Source organism: Strix aluco, chromosome Z (genome assembly GCF_031877795.1).
Source record: "Strix aluco isolate bStrAlu1 chromosome Z, bStrAlu1.hap1, whole genome shotgun sequence".
NCBI classification, from domain to species: domain Eukaryota; kingdom Metazoa; phylum Chordata; class Aves; order Strigiformes; family Strigidae; genus Strix; species Strix aluco.
The window spans coordinates 16308677-16335009 of NC_133971.1; the positions used below are offsets into that span (position 1 = coordinate 16308677).

Here is a 26333-nt window from a genome sequence, read left to right on the forward strand (position 1 = left end):
AGGAATTAAACTTTCTTGCCAATAAAGTTGTTGGAATCACGTCTTTATGAGAAAAGAGAGCAGAAGCTAATTGTGTTTGTCACAGGAAAAGACTTATTAGCTAATGAATTCTATTTGTGTACTGGTCAGAAGAATGGTGTTTTCAGCCCATTAGTTTTAGTTACTATATCATTTCTCATTTGTGACAGACTCTGATTAAAATCAGGCTGGCATTCAGTGTCAACTCATTATCATTTTTCACATAGCACTTTCCATTTTAAAATGTAGCCTAATTCCAGAGAAGAACAAAGAAAATTTAGCAATTAGATTAGTCACTTGGAACAGAAATGACAGACTACGTGTCCTACATTCTTCTGATGCACTTTTTGCTTTTGGACAGGAAATATGTTATGACTATATTAAAATTGGTGGTGTGATGATTGAGTTAAAACCCAACAGAAATGTAATGAAGTAAAAAGTCAAGTATTGATGGATCTTCTAGTTAAGAAAGAACATGAAGAAAACACTGAGATTGAGAGTAAGTGGAGTATTGAAACGTTTGTGGAGGAAGAATATCAAATTAATTCATACTTCTATGGAAAATATTTTGCAAATCTCAGCTGTTAAATTTGTACATTTGAAAGAATCATTTCATGTTTTAGAGTAGATTAATGCTAGATTTAGTGTTTTACAAGAATTTTCAGTTCAAATTGATAAGACCTCAGTTGAGAGTGCTATCAGCTACTGACAGTAGGTGGTTCTTTGTTTTTAGGAGAACATTTACCTTCTGAAAAGGAGTGGAACTTGGAAGCTATGGCTAGCTTAAAAATTAAATAACTGCTATTTTTTGTCTGCAGTGCACAGACTTTTAACTGCATCAAAACTCAAGTTCTTACAGAAATAATTACACCCCCCCATATTACAAAAATCATTAATTTTATTTACTTAGATATAGATTTTCCTATGGAAATAATAACTACTTAGCACCATGACTTCCAGACCATTCACATGGTTGTTTTGCGTGTTTCTTAAGACAAACCAGATACCTAGAACAGCTGTGTTTAATTTACCCCTAAGTTATCTAGTTATCTGTAAAGTCCGGATAGAGCCTTAATATGTTTGGATTCAGTTAAAAAGCACAAAAGGCATTGCAAACGTGTTGTCTCCCATTTCAGAGCTGATCATACTTTTTATTGATTTACAGTAACATTCAAGTTTTATTTTTCTGTTATAAGATCCTAACCACTCAATGTTCAGCATTTTCACAGAAGTGTCTTTTATCAATATAAGAAAAGAACCAGAAACAAAGATAAAAGTACGTCCTTCCCCAGACCCCTACAATATATACCGCATGTGTTGGGTCTGAAAACCTTTGAATCCCACTGTGAAAGGAAGTGTGGTTAACTTAGGCTTTTTGCTCTGTTTTTCAGGATGAAAAGGAAGCTGGGTTTGCATGGGGGATCCTCACACAGGAACTGCCAGGGCATGTACAGGTCCACTTCTCCCCATTCTCCATGAGTCATAAGAAATCAAGAACAGAAATAAATTCCCATTAAAAAGCAACAAATCCATGTATCATTAGCTAATGGAGAAACATATTAGATTATTAGGACATGTTTTAAAACACGCATTTGTTTATTCCATCCAAGTCAGGATATTAGGAAATCTCTAAACCTGTCATTGATGTATTCTCCATTGCTGTGAATCTGATTTTCCAGTGTGAAGTTGAAGACAAAATGTGAAACCTCTTCATTGCGGAAATGTTTCACTCGGGACGCATACTCGTCTGACTGCAGATGCTTAATGACATCAGGAAACCAGACAGATAAGCCGTAGTAGCTGTGAAAAACAGAAAAGGCTCAGTCATCAGTCTCACTTGTTTGAAAATCTCCCTTGTCTGCTTACGTGATGGAGCAGTTGCTCCATCATAATAAAATCCTCCATAAAATAAAAATACTGAACGATGCTGACACCAGAAGATGCCAGTTTTCTGAAGGAGATATTCTTGATGAGTCAGACTTGCAACCAAGAACAGACTAACCAATAAATATAACATTTTGTGGAAAGATGCTGAATAAAACCTTCCTGAATAAAAAGGATAATCATAGCGACAGAAAGATGCATGCAGATGATTCTTCTGTCTGTCAAGTCTATCAAAAACAGTTTAAGATCTCAACTACTCTTACCCAAAAGACAGGGTGAACCATACAGCTGTAAGTTTGATTGTATTATCCTTCACCGGGTAGTTGAAGCATCTCATAAACGTCAACCAAATCTGTAAATCATTAGGAAATACATTTATTTTAAATAATATTTTGAACAATTTTGTTAAAAGATAGATTTTTCGTTCTGATTTTCTTGCTGCCTCAGGGCATCAGAGAGAGAAGATCAGCTCTTTGATACTGGTCATAGCTGTACTTCTCATACAGGTATGTTAATCTCCAACTATAGCCAGGTTGTATGTGTTGTGTGACTTTCCGTCTTCTTTTCATAGAAACATAGAATGGTTTGGATCGGAAGGAACTTTTAAAGATCATCTAGTCCAATCCCCCTGTGACGGGAAGGGACATCTTCCACTAGATCAGGTTGCTCAGAGCCCCATCCAACATGGCTTTGAATGTTTCCAGAGAGGGGGCATCTACCACCTCTCTGGGTAACTTGTTCCAGTGTTTCATCACCATTATTGTAAAAAATTTCTTCCTTATATCTAGACTGAATCTATCGTCTTTTAGTTTAAAACCATTACCCCTTGTCTTATCGCTGTAGACGCTATTAAAATGTCTGTCCTCATCTTTCTTATGAGACTCCTTTAAGTATTGATGGGCCACAATATGGTCTACCTGGAGCCTTCTCTTCTCCAGGCTGAACAACCTCAACTCTCTCAGCCTTTCCTCAGAGAAGAGGTGCTCCAGCCCCTTGATCATTTTTGTGGCCCTTCTCTGGACCCACTCCAACAGGTCCATGCCTTTCTTGTGTTGAGGACTCCAAAGCTGGACACAGTACTCCAGGTAGGGTCTCATGAGAGTGGAGTAGAGGGGCAGAATCACCTCCCTCGATCTGCTAGCCACGCTTCTTTTGATGCAGCCCAGGATATGATTATCTTTCAGCTGCGAGCGCACCCTTTGCTGGCTCAAATTTTTTATACACCAGTGTGGACTGTGTCTGTTAATTCACCCCTGCTATGATCACCTCAAACTTTCCTAATCTCTAGGCAGCTTCATTTTACTATCTCAAATAAACCAGAGATCTTGTCAGAAAGAGATCTCACTTCCCAGTATTACACTGCTCTTAAAGTGTAGTTTAGACTAATTCAACAGGGACTCAACTGAGAGTTACATCTATCATAACCTACCACAGCTAGAAATTGGTACTTTAACTACATGAGGAAAAGCTGGGACTACCCCCAGGTCAGCAGAGATGACTGAGAATGGTGTTCCCTTCTTTCTCTTTCTCATCTCAAGATAATCTCCTCCCTTCGAAGAGAAGAGGCGGTCTGTTCTAGGAGTTTTCAGCATACAAGATGGAACAAGGAAGGTGCTCTGACCCAGGGGCTAGTCCAGTGAGATAACGAGGATGTGAGATAACCAAGCTGCAACTCCTTTAAATCTGGTTTAGTAACAAGGCCAAATCATAACATTTCAATCTTTAACTACTCCATTTTTTGGCAAATAACTATAAAAGCAGACACTTTCTGGATTCTTTTTTTTCATAGGGAAAATACCATTCTTCCAAGCAAAGCATTTTTGTGACAAACCTTGGTTTAATACACTTCATCATAGGTCTGGAGAGCTTTAAGATGCCAGCTATTTAACAGATGTGAAAAGTTATTTTTGTCTTTTTTTTTTTTTTTTTTAAATTCATGAGACTTTTCTTGATTTTCATTACAAGGTTCAAAGATACTTCATAATTTTGTTTTTGCAAAAAAGTAAACAAGGATACAGAGCACAGTCCCAGTGGGCTTGTATTAAACTCTCTGAAATAACTCTAATGTAGTTTTCTGGTAAAACATGTGACATGCCTAAAAATATGCAGCTACGATGCCTTATAAAGGTTTTATTGACATTTGTTTACACAGTTTATTCATGACTTTATCACTTTTAAGTAATGTGGCCACCTCAAGTTCCTGCTGATAATTTTTCATCTCATCACGTGTCACCTCTTTCCATAGGTATATATTGATACGCATTCCCAGTACGTATTATATTGTGGTGCTTGGGAATATGGCTATGTACCCATCACTTGTGTGAAGACCAATGCACCATTTTCCTCTGCAGAAGTTGGGACCAACCTCTGTGATTCACCTGCTCGTCTTCTGGGTCAGGAAACCAGAACCTTACTATGGTTCTCAAATCTCCCAGTTACATGGAAAATGTAGCATTACAGCTATCATCAGCATGAGCTCAATCAATCCATACCATTTCTGAAGGCTAGTAGAAAGACAATTACAGAATGAACAGAGATGTTGCCACTTACACCATATAGCTCCGTGCGAATTCTAACAAAACACCTCCTGTACCAAGTTCCTGTATCGCTCTCTATTTCTATGAGTTCATCTATCTGCTTTGGAGTTTTGATTCTGTTAACCTAGAAATAAAAACAGACCAGCAAATATTTGAATTTTCTTGAATCATTAACTGCCTGTCAAGGCATATTGAAAGGTTTAATAAATCCCATAAATTAAAACTGAGCAGATATTAAACCTGTGTCTAAACTAGAAGTGCTTAAGAAATATAAAGGAATACTAGTGCACTATAATGCCAAATTTGGTTATGGATGTAACTGTTTTGGAAAAGCTCTCCTTTCAACACATGCAGGAAATCCATTTCCTCTGACTGAAACTGTTACTGTCAGGTTCTGCTAGGGTGTTGCTGTACAAACCCCTAATGCCACAGAGGATAAAACATTATTTAAATGCACAGTTTGACCAAACATGTTTTGTCATGTTTGGTCAAACTGTGCATTTAACATGACCAAACATGACAAACATGACATGACAAACATGACAAACAACAACATGACCAAAGTTTGCTATCAACTGGTTTCTGACTTGCTATCACAACATTGTTGAAAGTCTATTGATTAAAGACACAGTAATGATAATAGAAGTATTTGAAATGTCAAGAGTTAATAGTTGAAAAACATTTTCTTCCTTTGTTCTTATTTCCTGTAGTATTGGACAAGGAATCTCTTTGTTTTTTGGATGTTGACTTTAACTATCCTTTTTAATTAAGAGAGAAAAAGTTAGGTGAAACGATCTGGAACTACGCACGTTATTGCTGTTATGAGCAATTATCTACTTCATCTAAAGTGAAATGAGATAAACAGACATCAGGGAAAAATACCGAATTACCAGTGACAGAGAATGTGATGTTGCCTGAAATGCTAATTTTCACTTGCACTCTCCTGTGTAGCAGAACAAGAACATGTTATATGGTCTTTCCAGACAGAAGACCTGAAAAATTTATACCATTGTATGGTTTTGGTTTTGGTTTACACTCTGGTCCCAGCTTCATAGCAATATCACAAAAGGCAGTGTATTCATCCACAGTTTATTTTAAAAGAAGGCAAATAGAGAGTGGAAAGAAAATAAATAAAATGGGGAAAGGGACTGACATATAAGGACGGAGAGAGCAAGAGACTGTGTGTTCGATGTTTGGCTGCAATTTCTGAAGGTAGCAATAGCTTGTGTTTCTTCTTAATGGAATGAGGACACCACCACCCACAGATGTATCATAGTGGATTACAGGACATCAGGGGATAGCGGTATTGATGGTAAAGCTCTAGTTTTCAGTCCACTGCTTTTACAGACATATACTGTTTAGGATGCACCAGCAGCCTCATCCAGTGAACAAGAACAAACAAAAGCCCACTAAGCGGTTTTAGATATAACCACCATCATTTCTGAAATACTGCAGCTCACTGTCTTGCCAAACCATGACTCTATCAAAAGCCTGTACTGTTCTTGTCATGCCTCTTTCAATAACAATAATTCTGTCTGCATCATTCCATTGATTTTAAGCTTTTCTTAAACTGCTTTTATGAAACATGCTATACAAAAGACTGAGTTGAGTCCTCCAAGATTATTTAAGACCTTGTACATACAGACATCCTCACATGCCACACGTCTGAGCACTGAAGGCATGCCTTTTGAGTCATGCTGTATAAACCAGTACCACTCTTGTAGGCTCAGGGGCAGCCTTTTCACCGCCTGGGCCACCTGACTTGTTTGGAGCTCTGGAGGTTGGGGGAAACATATATATCTTAGGACCACTATATGTGACTGGAGACAAAAAGCCCCTGGCCTTGATGGTTCTTTAACATAAGAAAAGTCCTATTTAATCAGGACAATGGTCCATCTGGACCATGCAAATTCAGCTGTCAGTATATGAAGAATGAAAGAAAAAACAATAAAGAATACTTATTTTAATGAAAATGGAACTTCTGTTTAAAAACAATGGCTAGAAATATGCAATGTTTTAAATTTTACAAAATCAACACATGCTGCAAAGGAAAGTGTTTGCAGAAAAAAGATTAATTAATACATGGCAAGCAATGAAAGAGTGGAGAGAATTTTAGTTTTAAGGATACAGAGGTTTTTTTTTACTTAAATATTTAATGAATGTCTATTTTAAGGGTCCAGGAAGGTAATTAAGCATGTATATAAACGTTTAACTTGGCTAGTCCCATAATAGAAGATACTATCAACTTACTATCATCTCTGTTAGCGTCACTGCTCTCAGGAGAGATATTCAAAAGCATTAAGAGCCACCAACTCCACAGTCAGTAACTAGAATATGTCCATTTTAGAGTTTCTGACTCTAAAACCAACTGTTCATCAGATGATGACTTCTCTGTTCTAAAGGTTTGAAAATAAAATCCTCAATAATATGAATAACAAGAATAAACATGACTTGTGAAAAAAGCTTCTAGGAAAAAATGACATCAATATAATTAGGAAAACATATAAAAGGAAAGAACACTAAAACTATAGCAGTAATGGAAAAAAAGTTAAATCAGCTGTAGATTTAGAAAACATACTATCAAAATTCATGTGATGTAACTAGTGACATGAAGTGGAGGAAAATAGTAATGCATAAGTCATAGAATGGTACTTGATGAAGCAATGGAGTTTAGGAGAGCTATGTGAATAAATTACTGAGACAAAATGTCACAATATCCAGGACTAACTTATATTAAAAAAAAAAACAACAAAGAGAGACTAAAAGGATGTCCAAAACAAATTATGCATAAGTTCTTTGCTTTCTGGGTTTTATAAGTTGAAGTGCTGATATTGACCAATGAGGAGACAATGATGCATTTTCTAATAACATTAATGCAAGCTAAAAATAGGGGCTGCTATACATGTGTAACCTTCACATACATCACAGTATTTCTAATGCTTCAACTCCTTGATATCTGGAATTGAGTTTTCACAATGTTCAGAACAGAAACTGGCAAAAATCCCAAGAAAGTGGTGGTTTTTAATTATTCATGCCTTATTCATGCCTGACCAATTAACAAAAATAGCTATAAATAAATAAAGTGCTGAGTTCAACATGGTTCAGTGTCACATTTTAACAACCATAGAGAGAAAGACTTGTTAGATCACAAGAACTGGAAACAACAAGCATGTGCTTTATTTTCTTCTCCACAGCTGCTTTAGGACATGATTACGGTTACGTCAAACTAATGTGAGACTGTGGCTGATCTTTCCTCCCATCTTTTGTCCCAGCACATTTCTCTCTTCTTCGTTGTGCCTAAACCAACACTGTAGGGAGACAAGGTCTGTGCTATGGCTGACTCTGCAATCAGTCAATGAATATCAATGCTGGCAGAAGAAAAACAAAGAGTGACTGGGCAGTGGTATACTCTGTCTGAAAACAGCTCAGATCAGCAAGAGCCAATTGTAAAATTACACCCTAGCTGTAGGGTGTTAGGCAAATCCCTTTACTCATAAATGAAATCAGAAAATAAAATATTAGGTTAGATAAGATTAGGGGTAGGTCACTGGTGTATCAATAAATGTTGATTTAACATGATAGATGTGCTAACCAGCCTTCTTTCAGGCTCAATACAGGAGTTCTTGAGCTTCTTTGTGGAAAAAATTAAATGAAGGCAACAGAAACTACATCCAAGGCAATAAACTGCAAGTCTTAATGGAATAAAGTTATACAGTCAGATGGTCATTCCTCAAGACTGCCTGCAAATGCAGAACTTTTAAGAGGATTTCTTAATTGAGTTATATGTGCATTAAATTAAGAAGAAAGCCTTCAGAAGAGGAAAAACATCCCACACATGGCTCTGAGAGGGAGCAGAGTGCCAGCACTCCCACAGCACAGCACAAGCTGGAAAGGCAGACTGGATTTCAAAGCAAGAAGATGCCTTCTGATGTTTGGTCCTACTGTTTCCAGGAAGGCAAAATTGTTGTGTAGATTCCTCATAAATAAGGAAAATATAATAAAAAGTCCCACATCTGAATAGCCAATTTCTGCCCTAAACAGAAACTATCCATTGATACTTTGAGTATGATTTTATCATTAGATCTTTAAAACTACAGATGCAGTTGAGCTTTCAAGATATTTTGAAAAAAATAAATAACTGAAATTATTATTTCAAAGAAGTGAAAATGAATTTAAAAAAAATACTTCAGTTGACGAAAAAAGTAATTTCAAAAGCTTTAAAGACCCAACAGACAATGAATTCTGACTTCCATATGCCTACTGTTATTGTTAAGGGTGAAGTAAACTTAATAAATAAAACACAGATGAAGTCCATTAAGTATCTTGGTACACCAGAGAAAATTATCACACTGTGGGGTCATACATTCAAGAATATGCTGGCCAAAGGCTGATATCTTAACATCTGCTGTATATATAGCAATTTAATAGGAATTCAGTTTTTATATTTAGGTATTTGGAGTCCAAATGATTGGCTTTGTCATGCAGAGTATTAATATTGACTGCTTAAGCCCTCCAGACATTGCCAGTCAGCAAGCTTGCTGATATGCTAAGCAATTAGTTTTAAAAGCAATACTCACTGTGAAGACTTTCTCAGGCTGACCACGAGCTCGCATGTTTGTGTCATGAATTTGCTTGAGTATCATCCAAGCTTCATCATGTTTCCCAACCTGAACATTTGATCAAAACATTTAAACAAAACATACATACAGATTATATATTCACTATAGTCACTGAGCAATCTTAATACCTGTTATATAGATGTCAAGATGTAAACACAGAAATAATTTTGACTGGAATCTAAAAACCGTTTGGAAAGTTATACCTCCAGCAAGAACCGCGGGCTTTCTGGCATGAAGGTGAGGGCTACCACAGAAGAGACACAGGGCAGTGCGCAGACGATCACAAACACTCGCCAGCTGTGGAACTGGTAGGCAGAACCCATGCTGAAACTCCATCCTATGAAAGCAGAAATTCACAAAATGTACAGAAATAAGGAGTACTGCACGTGGGACTCTGCATCTTCTTGGAGATGCAAAATGATACCTGTATTTAAATAAAGTCTGATCGATCTGTTCTATTTCCACAAATATCGATGATTTCACAAATAATCTTACACTATGAATTTCAGCCTCTTGCATGTGACTAGTCATGCTGGAAACTGGCCATATTATGCAGGCTGGGAAATTTCCTTGCTCAGGGATGAAGAAACCTCTTTCAACTCTCTTAGCAATATCTTCACGAAGGTAGTTTTGTGAACCAAACAGGGACACCATCACCATACATAGTAATACATATACAAAACAATAGTTTTCTATGAATACTCGAAGAAGGGAAAATTAAAAATCTACACTCAGATGACATATTTTACAGAATTTTACAGCCTTCCTTACTGACCTTTACTACAAAGAGTTAATTTCAGTACTCTTAAATAAGAGTTTCCTAATATAATACAGTTCAACACATAAGCATTTACAATGCCTAATTTCTGTTTCCATCTTGTTCCAGAGCACTATACAACTCCTTAAATTCTGTTAAAAGTAAACGGACATTCATCCCCCCTGCCCCGTAACTAGACGTTCAGGAAAGAATACTCAGTATTTAAACTTCTATGTGAGATGAGCAACCTTAACACTGAAATAGAGAGAGAATTTATGATTATATAAAGAGATTAAGAAAAAAGAACAGGAGAACAACTCTCCTTATCTGAAAAATTGATCTTGAGATACATCTGAGTGCTGACTAATAACATGCTGTAGAAGCCATTGCTAAAATATACTGAGAAGAACACAAAAGGAAATACTGGAAAACCTGTTATGTGAAACTGCAAGGCTGGTAGTTCAGCTTTTTAATAGAATATGTGATTGTTTGGTCTGTTATGACTGGACTGTTGAAATGCTAGAATTGTAAGAAACCTAAGAATTTCTCTTAAGAAAAAGAAAAATATTATTTGGGTAACTACCTGGCCTTTTAGTCTAGCTTCAACACAGCAGAAATTTCCAAGTAAAATTTTCAAGGATAACTTATTAAAAGATGAGTGGAACATAAGAATAATGATATAGGACAGAAGAGGTTACTGGAAGAAAACAGAATCCTGGCTAATGAAAGAGCTGGCGCCAGATTAAGCCCATATATTTCTTTGCTAACTGATTTTTCTAGACAAAAGATATGGTTAATTAAATCTGTCTGGATGTTGGTAAACAACTGGTGCAACATGGTACCAATGGTCTGTTAAATAGTTCTTGAAAGGAGGTATTTATCTGTGAAATGTGTAGTGTATTTTGGAATTTAAAGATCTCATGTTATGGATTATAAATACATTCTTGGAAAAAAACCCCATTCTCATATTAAAGTACCTACATGTTACCATATGGAAAATACAGTCAGACCATGATTTATTTTTGACCTTTATCAACAGCTCGGTGAAACATTTTGATTTGCAGACTTGGGAACTTGGCTTTTCCGCTCTCCTACAAAGTTTCCATGTTTCTGAAATTATATCAGCTTGCTCTACAGCCTTGCTTAATCCTGCCATCTTTACCCCAGAAAGACAGACGTAAAATCAATGGCAGTGCTGGCAATGATCTTGGAATGTCACGTTACTTTTTTTTAAGTAAGGTTTGAGATAAACATACGTTTCCCCTCCAAAGTTCCCTCCAACTCAAAGAGGCTGACTGCAGTTTAATGTTAAATTTTATTCCAAAATAGAACTTGGAATGAAAATTTAATATTAAAAAAATACAAACTAAAAAGGATGTAAAAGTATATTAAAATTTACTTTCTACAGATTTCTGGAAATGTCAAGTGTTGATCTTACAGAATTTCAAATCTTAAACAATAAAGGCATATTTACATCTAAATTGGGATGGGAAGGAAAAGAAGGAAAGGTTTCCAGTGAGTTAATGAGGCAATTAGAAACCATACCTGTGTTTTGAGTATTGTGTACACATTGTATTGTAATCATTAGAATCATATTCTTCATTATATAACGTTTTAAATTATAGCATAAAATCACCTGATACAGAACTAACAAAATTATTTCCTGTCGGTTAAGTTAATTTGAAGTCAGAGCAGTGAGCTGATCAGACTCACTGGGCAGCCGTGCAACTGCTGCCACAGGGAAGGTGGGACAGGACGTGGGTTTTCAGCTTTCAGAACAGCATGGTCAAGGTACTGGCTCTTGTCGTCATTAGAAACTGCCCCAGTTTATATTTAGATAATCTGCCTTTCACTGCTCTGGTTTATGTTTTATGAGACTGAGCTGCACAAAGGGCACTTCTGCGGTAAATGAAATCAACCCGGCTTTATACCTGTTATAAAACAACAGCAAAACCTTGTGCTCTGTAGCCATTCCTGGAAAACACTGGTGATAATTTATTTTAAGGTGTCATTTATTAATGTAAGTGAACCATACCACACTTAATTAAAAGCAATGAGTGCACCACTCATCAGTCAAAAGCAGTGAGTGCAACGTTCATCTTCTTGTCACCCTGACAGAGTACAAAAGAACTATTTTACTCCTCTAAATATCTGAGAGGCATGTCAAGTGAAATGTTAATTACGGATTTTTTTGTTCTTCTTCCATCTTTTCCTCTATGTATTGTATTAGCTGCTGCAATTTATGCTGTGATTTAACATTTCTGCTGAATTAATGATAATAGTGAATGTCAGGATTATAAGAAGCAATTGGTAGGAAAAAAGCTAGCTGCAACACAACTTTCTTGAGACTGCTCTCCTGTCTATTCCAGCACCAGCACTAGATCAGCAAAACAAATGGATGTATTTTGAATGCAGAGCAGTTTAGATTTATTCCTATGTTTAACACATCCAATTTTCCTAGGTCATGAGCTAATCTGGAAAATGGAGCCATTAGAGTAGCCCTGAATTTAGCTCACAAAGTGGCTTTCATTCCTATTGTATGTTAAGTCTTGAAACCAAATGGAAGTGTGTTCTTGGCTGTAACTCAATTTGCTTCTCCCTACCTGATTTATGACACAATAGCAAAGACAGAGCAGCTCCACATGGTTGCGTTTAGAGCACTGCACAGCAACCTAGAGCTAAACTTCACCCTTGCTCCCTGGCTATGCTGTATTTGAGAGTCATTAATCTTGAAAATGGTGGCAAGTCCCAATGTTTTCTGATTTGCAAAACACTCGGCCCAAATGCATCTTGGGAATCATGTGCTGTAGAGCAACATAACTGAATGACTGAATGTGAAGCTGCTGCAGCAACCTTTGTGCTCTGTACCACCCTTCCACTTTACTGACTGCTGGAAAAGGCCAAGTGAATCACAGACACGGCAATTACTGATTACAGAAACACAGCAGCACACAGCAGAGCAAAACCAAAATTTACAAGATGCTAATCTAGATCTAATCACCAATTTGTATGTTTAATTCAGTGTCAACAAAATCTTCCCTCCCAACATAGCATTTTATCTGCTCCATAATATTAATAAATTAAAAGGATATTATAAACCAGTTCTTGCTCCAAAGGGGAAAAATGAGCATTTCTGTCATAGATTTTCTGAATAAATATAGAGGTAAACCTGTCCAGATTATGATGAATTTTATAAATGTATATTACCTGATAAACATTGTGTATCTTCAAGGACAAAGATCATCTTTTACAGTGGCTAGGTTACTAGAGGGGATGATTTGCTTAACTTTCCAAAATGAGGGCTGAAAGGGCACATGATAGCTCTCTACAAATCAGTAAGGGTTACACTAAAGTGCAATGTGGGCAATGAAAAATATGAGTGTTTACAGGTGCTGTATTGGCTGACAAGGGAATAAAGTTGTGAAACACCTTTCTAAGAAACTAATGTGGACAAAGAAAGCCTAACCAAATACAGGGAATTTACTGCATGGTTAGCTAAAGACTGACCATTCTTGAGAACAATTTTTGTTATTCAGTAGGAATCAGAGGAATTCATGGCAGTGTCATAAATTGTCAAAAGCCAAGTTTGCATAAAATTCTGTCTTTTGGTAGATCAAAGGGGGGATTAGATGCAAGAATAACCCTAAAATTAGGGGTGAGAATGATTGACAAAGAATTTATAGGAATTCATAGATTCGACAGATTCTTCTACAGAATCCTCTCTATGATCTCATAATTTTTCATATTTCTCTTTACCACACAATCTTTGGTCAGAACTCAGCTTTCTAACCTCAACTTTTAATGTTTGATATTTGAAAAATTTCCATACCTAAGATATGTGATTGTTCCAAATTACCACGTGGTGGCACTATTACCACACTTAATGCAAATAAATTTAAAACATTTCTGCAGAAAGACTGCTACTATTAAATGCTGTTGTTTTGTTGAGTAATTCCCAAATCTAAGTTAAGTCAGAATTATAAGGAGGACTGGAAATATTTTACATTATTAGTATTGCACGTAATGTCCTAGCATTACCAAGTTTAACTGTGAGTGACATCTAGCATTTGAGTTTATATATTTTAGTGGTACTCATTTAGAATAATGGTAAAACATCACTGAAACAGAAAAAAAAATAGTTCAGGTAAGTTATATAGCTAAGGAAGCTCAGTTAGACATCTTTACAATACCAAGTGAAATACATGGTTTCTAACAAACGCAGAAATAATGTTTTCAAAATTACTCTGTAATTGTATTAATGTGAAATTCCAGTAACACAAAGTCGAATGCTTGCCTTTCCTGTGATTACATTATTAATATCACATGGGAAAGGCAGTGATATTATTAGCCTATATAGATAGTTAGACACTCTGCAAACCCACTGGCTCAGCAGGTCAGCTGCTGGTAATTTCGGCAGAAGGAATCTGCAAATAAAATAGCTGAAGTGTGTCAGGCCATGATGGAGGTACCTTAACAAAGGTGCCTGTAGAAGACTAACTCTCACCAGCATGTGCCTGGTTTTCTAGCTGATGCTATTAGTCCCTGAGAGTCATCAGGATCAATCAAAGAAGAAAGTAATAGTGTTAAACAGATATATTTTACAAACACACTAAACTCAGACTTGGTCTGCTGACACTTGTGATTAAAAGGAACAAGGCATTTTCTAAAGACACAGTTCCTCTCCTGCAGAGGAGAGGGTTGTCAACCACTGACACTCATCAATTCCCTGTGCTGGCACTGATCTTCACTTGAAGACCTGAGATTATCAGGTCTCTGATCACTCCGGTAGCATTATCTACCATTCAGACAAGTCCCAGAACAGCTGCAAGCAGGGCTGACCTTGCATAGAAAATAATTTGCTCTCTAATACTGTCAGACACAACTCCTCTATCCAGTGCATAGCACTGTAGTCTGGGTGAGGTGTCTAGCTGTAGTACCTTTGAAGAGTGACATCAGTCCACTTTTAAAATCTTTCTAATACTTGCTGTAGTACTGTCCAGTTTTACTTTTCATTGAGGAGGAGGATTGTATATCTTCATACTTCAGACAATGATGTGGTATGATACATGCCCAAAATTTGAGGTTTAGTAATATGTCAGCCTTTCACAAAACCTTACATATACTCTATACAGAATACTGATCTGTTAGGTCTGTTTCATTGTTATGGAAATACTAATGTGTCTGTGACAGGCCTGATAGAAAAAACATAAAAAATAGTTTCAAATCAGAATACCTAGCAACACCAGGAGGGGAAAAAAAAAAAGACAAGGGAAGCTTGTAAGTCATTGTGTGCATGGATTGCAATGGTCTGTCTGAAATCTGACTTTCAGTTGGCCCTAAAGTATGGCTGTGTCAAGATGCTGTGACTCACAGTAGCCAATACAGGCAAGAAGTTAATCCTTAAAATGGCAGAAGAGATGAACAGATGCAATCATATAAGAGAATTAAAGCAGCAATTCCTAATAAAAGAACTGCAGATACCCAGCAGTCTGGTCACATCATCTGTCTAATCTTGGCAGATGATAGAGGTGGCAAAGGATGTTTAATCAGTGGTCTTACTTGCCTTCCTAGCTAGACAAACATGAATATGTGTAGGAAGTTGAAGTAGACTGTTGTCAGTACTGAGCCTAATGAGAATGGCATGTCTGTATCTTGACTTCAACAAAGAAAGCTATTCTTGCACTTTGATTTTCTTTACTGGGAAGGATACTGGGCCAACTAAATAAAACAAAGTCATGAATAAGGCAAAATAACTCATTAGCAGTTCAAATTTTATGAAGTTTTACAGGGCAGAAGAGAAGTTATACAGAACCAGAGAGAAAGGACTTGCAAAATAAATTGATCATTATAAATTTTCTACATAGTAACCCCATATTCTCCCCTTCAGTGGACTATTCCAAAGATGCAATAGTTAAAACAAACAGGGGCAAAAGAGTAGAAGAGCTTTCACAAGAGGCAGCTTATGGCACTTTCAGAATTGGTTTTGCCTCTTCTGCATTTACTATATGACTGAGAAAGGTATGATAACAAGAAGATTTCTGTGCACTTCACAGAGCTGGAAAAATTACCTTTTACTCATGTAAAGCAGCACTGAAACAAATAAACTTTAATGATTACCCATATATACAAAAAGCATGTTAAAAAGAGAAACAGAAAAGATCTTAGGAAAGTGCACTTTGCAGGAAACTCTTGGGTTTGAACAGCAGCTGTAAAGTCAGCTGACAGCAAACCAACCGTCAGGACATGAAGATTTCTCTCCCTCTTATTTATCTAACACGGAAGTATACATTTGTTTATTCACTTTAGCCACCACTCTCCCTAACATCATCCAATTACATGGTGAATTACAGGCAATCTACAGTGTTTTATTGTGCTTTTCTGTGTATTTATATGCTGCATCCTTATCTACAAAACAGGAGCAGTAATACTTACACAGGTTAACTCTTAACAGTGCTCAAAGATCTCAGTAACACTGGAGAGGCATGAAAATAAGAGAAAAATCAGAGCCAAAATATACAGAGTTTGGGAGAAGACTGTACTGTCCAAATCCATAAAGAAATACATTGACATGAAATGCAGAATCATTACCCCATAAGGGGAGAGGGAAAGGATAAACATCAAATTTGTACAAAATCCTCTACATGGTTTCTTGATAGACCTGCACCTCATTCCTAAGAGAATGAGTTGTTCTGCAATACCTGCTTGGCCCTGGAGAGGTGCTCAGCTGATGTGCTGTGAGTTCTGTGAGCCTTTCCTAGATTGATCCTCTGATTTAAACTATTTGTTGCACCCATGGATATGATGCTGCATGAAAAGAAGGGCTAAAAGCAAAGTGTTTCACTTACAGGAAAGGAACAAAGGATGTCACTGCTGAGGAGTGGTGACAAACTTACAGTCCTCTACTTCTGTTTGTTTAACTTTGGCCACTTAGAATTTTACATTCTCAAAATAGGAAGAAAGAATAGAAATGTACTTTGCTAAGGTGTCATGCTGATGTAAATGTCTCCATCTGGCCACCACCATGCAGGATCCAATTTTTCACCTTAGCAATTCTGAATACAAACACAATGCAATTATCCTATAGGGCTGGAAACATATCAAATCTCAAAACACTTCAACACAGAATTGCAATGTCTTGACTTTGGTCACCATTAAGTTTTGATTCCATCCTGAATCATTTTGTCAGACTTCAGACACTTATTACCAAGAATCAAGCCTGAATAACTACTATGTGGCTTCATTCTGAATGCAAATATCATTATACGCCTTGGGAAGTGGGTATATCCTGACTCATTACAGTCCCTGGATAATGAGCATAGATTTTGAAAATTTTCCAGGGCAAATCTGTGATTTTCTGCTTAGATCTTAAATCAGTGTTTCTAAAACTTGTGTGTCCTCAAAATAGCTTTCTTCCTCTCTACTTCTCACTTTATAAAATACAAATCAGTGCAAAAGCTCTCTTAAAATTTATGTTAGTTGTGTATTTCTGAAATTTAAAATGAGAAACACCACGTTGCAATTGAAATTATTAAGTAAGTAAATATGCATATTCCAGGCTAGAATGTTCTGCACTTCCTTTATGTGCACTCATGAGCCTTATTCAGAGAAAGCTTCCAAGACTGCTAGAAATTAATGTAGATGGACACTGATCAAATTTTGTCCAGGGTTCAGATGCAAAATGTGAAAAGAGCTGTGATTTGTAATCAAAAGCTCAAATGTTTCATTTCCTTATACATGGCTGCTTTTGTCACATTTCTCCATCTAAATTGGATTTGGAAAATTTTCTCCTTTCAGTTAGAGATCTGATATAGGTCTATATCTACTTGTTAGTAGAGGTATTAGGGCTTATATGGCACCCTCCTCAGTCCTGTGGAAACCAACACTTGCTGTAAGTGCTTGGGTGTAAGATTCTTTTATACATACATTTGCAATCTTCCCACTGCCCTTGTAATACCATGGAGTCAGAAAATATCAAAAGTAGTGCTAGGATGCAATAGGTCAGTGGTTTGCGACCTTCCTGAATTTAATGACCACTAGACATTTTTCAAATGGATGTGTAGAGTCCTACTTGGCTAACTAAGGCCTATGAATGAAAGATTTATTTGTCTTAATTATTTTTATGGGCATATAGCCTAGAAGCATCTTATGAAATCTTCACTATTGAAAACCACAGCAGTAGCTGGCAGCATCTGGAAAGAATAGTGAATCAAAGAATGGTCTAAGAATTTTCTTAGCTTAATAACCAGATAAAAAGTGAGCATAAAAATTTAAATTTAATTCCAATACGAGCAAGATCTATTCAGTAATTACACTGACTTTACATTATAGTCCAAAGCGGAACGGAGACTGAGGAACTGGAAAGACGATGTTTTAATTACTCATGTATAAAAAAAAAACAACCTGAAAGAGGCCACCAAGGGTTAATATTTATCTGATAGCATCAAAAATCTCATTACAAGCACTGTGGCACATAATTGATCTGACTGTTTGGCTGACTGAGTCACTGGCCCCAGAGATTTATGTACTCATACAGTTCTGCAAAGTCCTCGCTTGGGTCTCGCTCTGTGCAGCTGCTCGGTGAAGGCACTTCACTATCTGCAAAACAGAGGTAAAATCTGCTGGCCACAACTTTGTCAACATCATAACTTACAGGCTTGTCAGTCTAAGAAGAAAAGTCCATGTCATGCTTTCCAGAGATGATGAATCAAGCAGATGCAACTAATGTCAAAAAACAGTAGGGGAGAGCACATGTTAAAAGATGCTGTTTTCAGAGCTTAAAAATATCATGGTCAGTGTCAACATTGAGACTGTGCAATCAAATGTCACTAAAACATGATTCAAATTTTGTTTGTATGACCCTTACTTTTGATTTCTTGTTAAGATTTTTACCTCTGGTCTCCTACATTTACTTAGTGCTTTCCACTACTTTATTTTATACTTTATAATTTATACTTTATACTTCATACCATATATATATAATTAAGAATTGAAAAATGGTTTGTGTCCAAAGTTCAAAACATCTGCTTGGACAGTGCCAAAGAGTACAATCAGAGTAAATCATCAACAGCAGACAAAATCCACTTTTATAAGAAGACAATGTAAAATTGCCAAGTGCCCTGTGCAGTAGTCATTATGAACCAATTCTGAAAAAAACCACTTGTCTGCAACAAAATCTCATTATATTGTTGTCCTACCAATACGCAAAACACAAATACAATGATAGCTACATATTTTTGTTTGGTGCCCTCCATGGCCTCCCCATAACTCTGAGCTCAAAAATTGCACTGCTTTCGGCATGACAAGTTGTTGTAGACACTATTAACCTCAGCTGTTAAAAGTGGAAGCTAATTGAAAATGTAAGTGTTCCTGTCCTGGTCTGAGACTTCCAGTGATTTATGTGTATCTGGACCAAGAATATTTAAATTATAGGCTCACACTGAAGAAGAAAAGAGAAGCAATTAATCAAAAAAAGACAATCAGAAAAAGACATAATAAAACACTGCAGTTTATGAAAAGAAAAATGGGGCCTTCTTCTCTAGCCTAACTTACAAATAAAACAATCATGGAAATGCTGGAACATTTTCTGAAGAATACAGAGAGGATGTGTCTTTTACCAGTGATATGTGTTTTACCTTTGCATGCTGCTGCAGTGTAATAACAGAACATCTATGCAATTCAAGAAACTATTTCAAAATTTAACTTTATTATATTTTATTTGTCTGAAAGCTGTTGCAAGAAAAATCTTTTTTTAATGAGCATTTCAGTGCTTTGATTTAAGTCTCATTTCCTTTTTTGCTATTTAATTTACCTCTTATTATATTTTTATTTCAAACAAAAGGAAGCAATATCCTGTCACTAAGAGAGAGACAGATAGACTAAAGAGGCAGTTTATGTGATCTAATAATTAGACCAGATGTGCATTCTAAGAATTATCTTCTAATCTAACAGCAGTCAGTTAAACAAACCTGGTCTGTTGAATACGTGGAGCTTTTCTGTACATACCGTGAACCATGGGTCAGAAGTCTTGAATTCAAACTTTGGTAAAACACTTCGAACACACATATTATTTGTACTCACAAATCAAGTACTAATGATCCTCAGTTATAAGCTACAAGAGCTATCCAAGGGGTGGTGGGGGAGGGGTGGATTTTGCCTATGGAGAGGCAGTCACAGTGTTTGAAATGTAATTATCAAAGGGAACAAGGAAAATACAACATATTAAATAAACAGAGCATTATATTATATTTTTCCTTTTATAAAGGTTCATGACTTCCTTACAGAGTCTAGAATATCCAGATATCTTGAAAGAATCAGATGCTTATATAAGATTCAAATGCATAGGATTCCTATGGGAAAATAAAAGAATTTAAAAGCCTTACCTTGATCTCTTTGATCAAGGCTATGAGCTATGATTCCTCACTTTTTTATCATATGGCAATGCTCCCTTCAAGAAACAACTAGGAGGGGAGACAAAACTCTCAGTGCTCCAGAAAAAATAGTCCCTGTACTAGAAAGGAAACAAGATAATACAGACTCAACAGCAAGAGAGGAACAGAGCGTGGTAGAAAGCAGCATCTCCTCACCTCAGCCAGCATCAAAGCTGAGGAGACCAGGAACTGAAATCTCAGCCCAGAGCCCTCACTACTACTAAATCTCTCTGTTTCTCTGTTTTCATTTTATACTGTTTTCTGCTGGAATCTTTGGCAAATGTAAAAATACAGCGGTGTTGGGTATATTAAGCACACAAATACTATAGGGGAGGTACATTAGGTTTTTTCTGTATATTTGTACAGGTCCCTCCCCTACAAATATGAGCAGAAAAAATATAGTCAGATGATGTATTCAGATACTCAGATATGCATAGATTACTGAGTATACCTTGATGGAATTACTTTCACTAAAGTAGACATGATTTTCAAAAGTAACATTTAATATTCTTCTTTGAGGAAAAGTATAAACAAACTCCTTGAAAAAGAAATCCAATGCCATTCTGCAATTGATTATTAATTTTATTTTAAAGGTAACTGCACTGCAAAGTGAAAAATGATATTCCAGTTGTATATCCAATCCATAGACAGAATATGTTATGGAAGTGAAAAGAAACTGTTACTGAAAGGACAATCACTAACTCCTACAGAGCAGACAGTTTTATAAGCCAGACAAACAACATGGAAGTATGGTCAACAAATTTATACTGTTGCACTGTATTCCAGAGAAATTAATACATTATGTATCTGAATAATCACATACTAAGACCAGTGACCTCTTATTTGCCTGTCTATACAAATCACTTTAATTTTTCATTTGTTATAGACCAATCACAAAACCAAAAGCTTTTTTGTCTTTTTAACATTGAAAATGTGAACAAAAGAAATCTCATTGTATTAACATCTTATTTATTTCTGGAAGTGAAAAGCAATGGTTATGCCTGACACTGCAGACATTTCTAATGGCCACTGGCCAGACTTCTAAGGCAGCTTCATTAACTTGGATATAATTTTTCATACTTTATACTCAAGGCCAATTCATAGTGTGAAACTGAGTTTTCATTAAAACTGAGGTTGAGGAGTTGCCATTGTTTTATTGCCATAAGAATGATTGTCTATTACTATGGTTTCTGTGGAAAACTATGTTTATGGCATTAGACAGTGATGTTTATGACAACATCACTGTTCACCTGTCTGTCAGTTCCTCCACCAACATCGTTTAAAGTCATTGACCTACTTCAATCAAATCTGACAGGAAGAAATAGTCTCAAAGATAATCACATTTCCCAAAGTGTTGAGAAATGCACTGCCCAGGCAGAGGGTAGAGACCCCATCAGAGTACAGAGAAAAAAGGCAGGAGAAGTCAGTGGCCCCTCAGGGATGCTGCAGCCAGCCTGGGGGCTGGGACCACATCTTGGACGCTCCATCCTTTGGCTCTGGCATGGGTCCAACCCAAGCCAAAACATGTTGCCTCCTCCCTGACAGCAGCTAGGCTGGAGCAGGGCTGTAATGCAGCAGGGAGCATGGCAAGGGCATGGGAAGCTGAGTGTTTCTTATTGCACAATTATGGGGACAAGAAAGGGCAACTGTAGAGACTATAGCAAAAAGGTATCTGGAAAACGCAAGGAGAAACTTAAAAGTACTGTCGTGGTGCTGTGTAAATGATAAAGAGGAAGAGAGGAGAGAAAGGGGTTAGCCAGAATCACAGGGACATTGACAGAAATTCCTAGGAAAGTGGGCCTGATAACTTCTCTGCTCACAAAACAATTTGCTAGTTTTTTACTGAACCTCCCAATAAACAAATTTTCTCTTTCACAGTCAACCTAAAGAGACCAGGAGAAGGTTATATTAGAACCTTTCTAATGAGCATCTTTAGTGCTCATTAAGTAGATGTGCTAAAAGCTACTTAAGCTTCCAAAGCTTGCAAATGTAAACATTTAAATGACCATATCAAACCCTGCATTAGGGCATAGACAATACTGAACTGATAAACAAAGTGATTTGTTTTGCTTTTTTAGCTGAATTTGCATAAGCAGCTGTTCCAAACTCTGCTGTGTTCTGTTGTCCTTTGAAGTACACACATTCAGTATAGTCTAATTTCACAGGATTATTTCAAATGAAGAACAATTCACAAGTAGGAGTTGATAAGTTAACATTAAAACTGCCTCGTACCCACTTTAATGAACTCGGATTTTAAAAGTATATATATAGCTTCAATCTGTAAAATACCAGATTAATGGAAGTGCACTATGTATGTGGGGAAGCATAGCACATTTGGGATCATTTTGCCTCTTAGTGGAATGCAAAACAGATCAAGAGATGTTGCATTATGGAGTAGATGTCTTTATGTCTGATCTATTCCATTTGTTCAGCATGACACAGTCTCATAACAATGCATATTCAACGTTAACAAAGCTTGAACTTCTTTTAAATCTCAAAGAGTATTTTTAATTGGTTAAGGTATCCATAGATTCATGGATTCTGCATACAGAAAACATATCAGGATGGCAATTGAATGGAGAAGATAAAATTGAAGAGCTGCTCTTGGTTTTATAATTTGGATCAAATGTTTCCTGCAAGTTTAAAAAAAATTAAAAATATTGATTTAAATTTCTGCAGATTTGTTAGTGCTTTCATGGGCTTTTTACAACTGAGAAAAGACACATGCAGCACTTTTCCAGGCCATCTTCTTTGACATCTTTCTTTGTTCTGGATGACTAATAAAATTCAGAGATCTTCTGAAGAGAACAGAAACTACTGTGCAATAGAAAATGGAAGCTTGGACTCAGCCTTTTCCAAAACAATTGCTGCCATGGCTTGGATTTGTTCTGAACCACCATGAAAAGGGGGAAAGGTTTGAGAAAAGGAAGAAAATTAATGTTTTTTAAATTTAGAGTCCAGAATTTTCAAGATTAGAGAAGGATCGACTTTTTCATTTCTCTTTCTATCAGTGCAGGGTTGTTCAGCAGAGAAGCCTTCTGTCTTCCTTTTGTAGCTACCAGCTAGAATAGTCTGATAGACAGGCATTTTCCTACATGTCATGGGTATGTCCAATGCCACTCCTTTTTCTTCCCCCTCCCCCACCTCAAAAAAATTTCGGAAGTTCTCCCCTCCTTTTGTCTTTGTTTTCTTCATTTGCTCTTTTATGGCCTATCCCAGCACCCTCTGGAGCAACAGTATCTGTTTAATAGTTCCCTGAGAGTAGGAGTTGATGGGACCTTGAGGAGGCATCCAGTGCATCCACATGCTTCAAATCAGAATCAATGACGGCCCCTACAATATTCTCAAAATATGTTCTTAAGGACTTACAGTGACTGAGATTTCACTACTTCCATAGCAGTTTTATTCAGATGCTTAACTAACACACCATTAGAAAGTCTTTTTCATTACCTATAATACCTCCCCTTTACAGAAATTTCAGCCTACTACTATTTGTCTTATCATCAGTAAGCGGTTTATTCTTTTTCCCTTTGCAGCTAATCATTCTTTTCTCTTATATGCCTTCTGCAATATTAAAGTAGGCATCACTGATGCATCTCTTGCATATCAAAGTCACTGATGGCATCCTATTGCCATGGCATTCTATTTCAGGATGTTTCAACTTCAAGGAAGCCAAATACAATCACAGAATCATCTAGGTTAGAAAAGACCTTGAAGATCATCCAGTCCAACCATTAACCAAACATTGACAGTTCTCAACTACACCATATCCCTCAGCGCTATGTCAACCCAACTCTTAAACACCTCCAGGGATGGGGACTCCACCACCTCCCTGGGCAGCCCATTCCAATGCCTAACAACCCGTTCTGTAAAGAAATGCTTCCTAATATCCAGTCTAAACCTTCCCTGGTGCAACTTGAGGCCATTACCTCTTGTCCTATCGCTTGTTACTTGGTTAAAGAGACTCATCCCCAGTTCTCTGCAACCTCCTTTCAGGTAGTTGTAGAGGGCGATGAGGCCTCCCCTCAGCCTCCTCTTCTCCAGAGTAAACAACCCCAGTTCCCTCAGCCGCTCCTCATACGACATGTGCTCCAGACCCTGCACCAGCTTCGTTGCCCTTCTCTGGACATGCTCGAGTCATTCAATGTCCTTTTTGTAGTGAGGGGCCCAAAACTGAACACAGTAATTGAGTTGCGGCCTCACCAGTGCCGAGTACAGGGGTAAGATCCCTTCCCTGTCCCTGCTGGACACGCTATTTCTGATGCAAGCCAGGATGCCATTGGCCTTCCTGGCCACCGGGGCACACTGCTGGCTCATGTTCAGCCGGCTGTCAGTCAACACCCCCAGGTCCCTCTCTGACTGGCAGCTCTCCAGCCACTCCTCCCCAAGCCTGTAGCGCTGCTGGGGGTTGTTGTGGCCCAAGTGCAGCACCCGGCATTTGGCCTTATTGAAACTCCTACAGTTGGCCTCAGCCCATCGCTCCAGCCTGTCCAGGTCTCTCTGCAGAGCCTCCCTACCCTCGAGCAGATCAACACTCCCACCCAACTTGGTGTCGTCTGCAAACTTACTGAGGGTGCACTCAATCCCCTCATCTAGATCATCAATAAAGATGTTAAACAAGAGTGGCCCCAAAACCGAGCCCTGGGGGACACCACTCGTGACCAGCCGCCAACTGGATTTAACTCCATTCACCACAACTCTTTGGGCCCGGCCATCCAGCCAGTTTTTTACCCAGCGAAGTGTGTGCCCATCCAAGCCATGAGCAGCCAGTTTCACCAGGAGAATGCTGTGGGAAACGGTGTCAAAGTCAAGGTAGACAACACCCACAGCCTTTCCCTCATCCAATAAGCAGGTCGCCCTTTCGTAGAAGGAGATCAGGTTTGTCAAGCAGCACCTGCCTTTCATAAACCCATGCTGACTGGGCCTGATCATCTGCTTGTCCCGCATGTGTTGTGTGACGGCACTCAGGATGAGCTGCTCCATCAGCTTTCCTGGGCACAGAAATGAAGCTGACAGGCCTGTAATTTCCCAGATCATCCTTCCAACCCTTCATATATATGGGCGTCACATTGGCCGATTTCCAATCTGTCGGGACCTCCCCGGTCAGCCAGGACTGCTGGTAAATGATGGAAAGCAGTTTGGCAAGCACCCCAGCCAGCTCCTTCAGCACCCTCGGGTGTATCCCGTCTGGTCCCATAGACTTGTGTATGTCTATGTGATGCAGTAGGTCACTGACTATCTCCTCCTGGATTGTCGGGGGGGGGTGTGGGGGGGATAGTAATCACATAACTGTTTTTCCTATTTCCAACTCACATTAAGGTGTTGACGTACAAGGAACTGCAGTAAATCATCTCTGTAGATATTACTACTGAGTATAATTTCTTTCTCTGGTTGTTTTGGGAGCAGTTACCACACTGATGCAGCAGTATGAAATCAGTCAAGTGCGGCTTTTTTATTATAAATCATGTAAGTATATCCTGGTCTTTTGATTGCATGACTGCACTGCATCAGAGATAGTCAAATTCCCCTCTGGGGATTACAGCAAAGGAAGGGTGGAAGAAGGAACTTGGTGATCCTTTCCCTAAGATGAAACCATGATTTATAATACATTTATAAGCTGCTGGGCACCTCGCTGCTGAGGAATGCTGGGAGCAGCTGATGTAATAGCCATGAGTGAAATCAAACTGTTCCTCTGATGCTCAGACCCACCTCCACACACATTTCAGAATTCAGAACTGCTGCAAGAAATATTTGAAATGTGGTATCTGTAAAAGTAATAGCCACTTATTTACAGCACCACCAACTTTGACACTTTGAAGCTTATAGATTTGAGCAGACAAATTGTTTCTAAAGACACTTCACAGATATTAATCTGTGCATTCTCAACAAAGTAATTAATACCGGGTTTTTTTACAGACAAGTAATAATGAAGTTAAGAAAATGCCATTATTAAGGAAAAAATCCCAATTTTTCAAAATAGTCAAGATTTCTATACTCATCCAGGTAAATCCTGAACTAGACCTTGAGATAACCAAGTTCATGGGTCACTGTTGAAAAAAATGTAGCCTATACAATCTGCTAGCAAAAAATC

The 26333-nt window shown here is 37.7% G+C and overlaps 1 protein-coding gene across 1 annotated transcript in view; it reads right to left on the minus strand.

Annotated features, from left to right (window-relative positions):
• Window positions 1–26333, minus strand: part of SV2C (synaptic vesicle glycoprotein 2C) — an 82607-nt gene that overhangs the window by 14447 nt on the left and 41827 nt on the right. The window contains exons 4-8 of the mRNA XM_074812363.1: window positions 9262–9395; window positions 9017–9106; window positions 4453–4563; window positions 2166–2254; window positions 1654–1818 (exon numbers count right to left, since the gene is read on the minus strand). Of these exons, the coding sequence (XP_074668464.1) occupies window positions 1654–1818; window positions 2166–2254; window positions 4453–4563; window positions 9017–9106; window positions 9262–9395 (589 nt within the window). The remainder of the gene's footprint in view (window positions 1–1653; window positions 1819–2165; window positions 2255–4452; window positions 4564–9016; window positions 9107–9261; window positions 9396–26333) is intronic.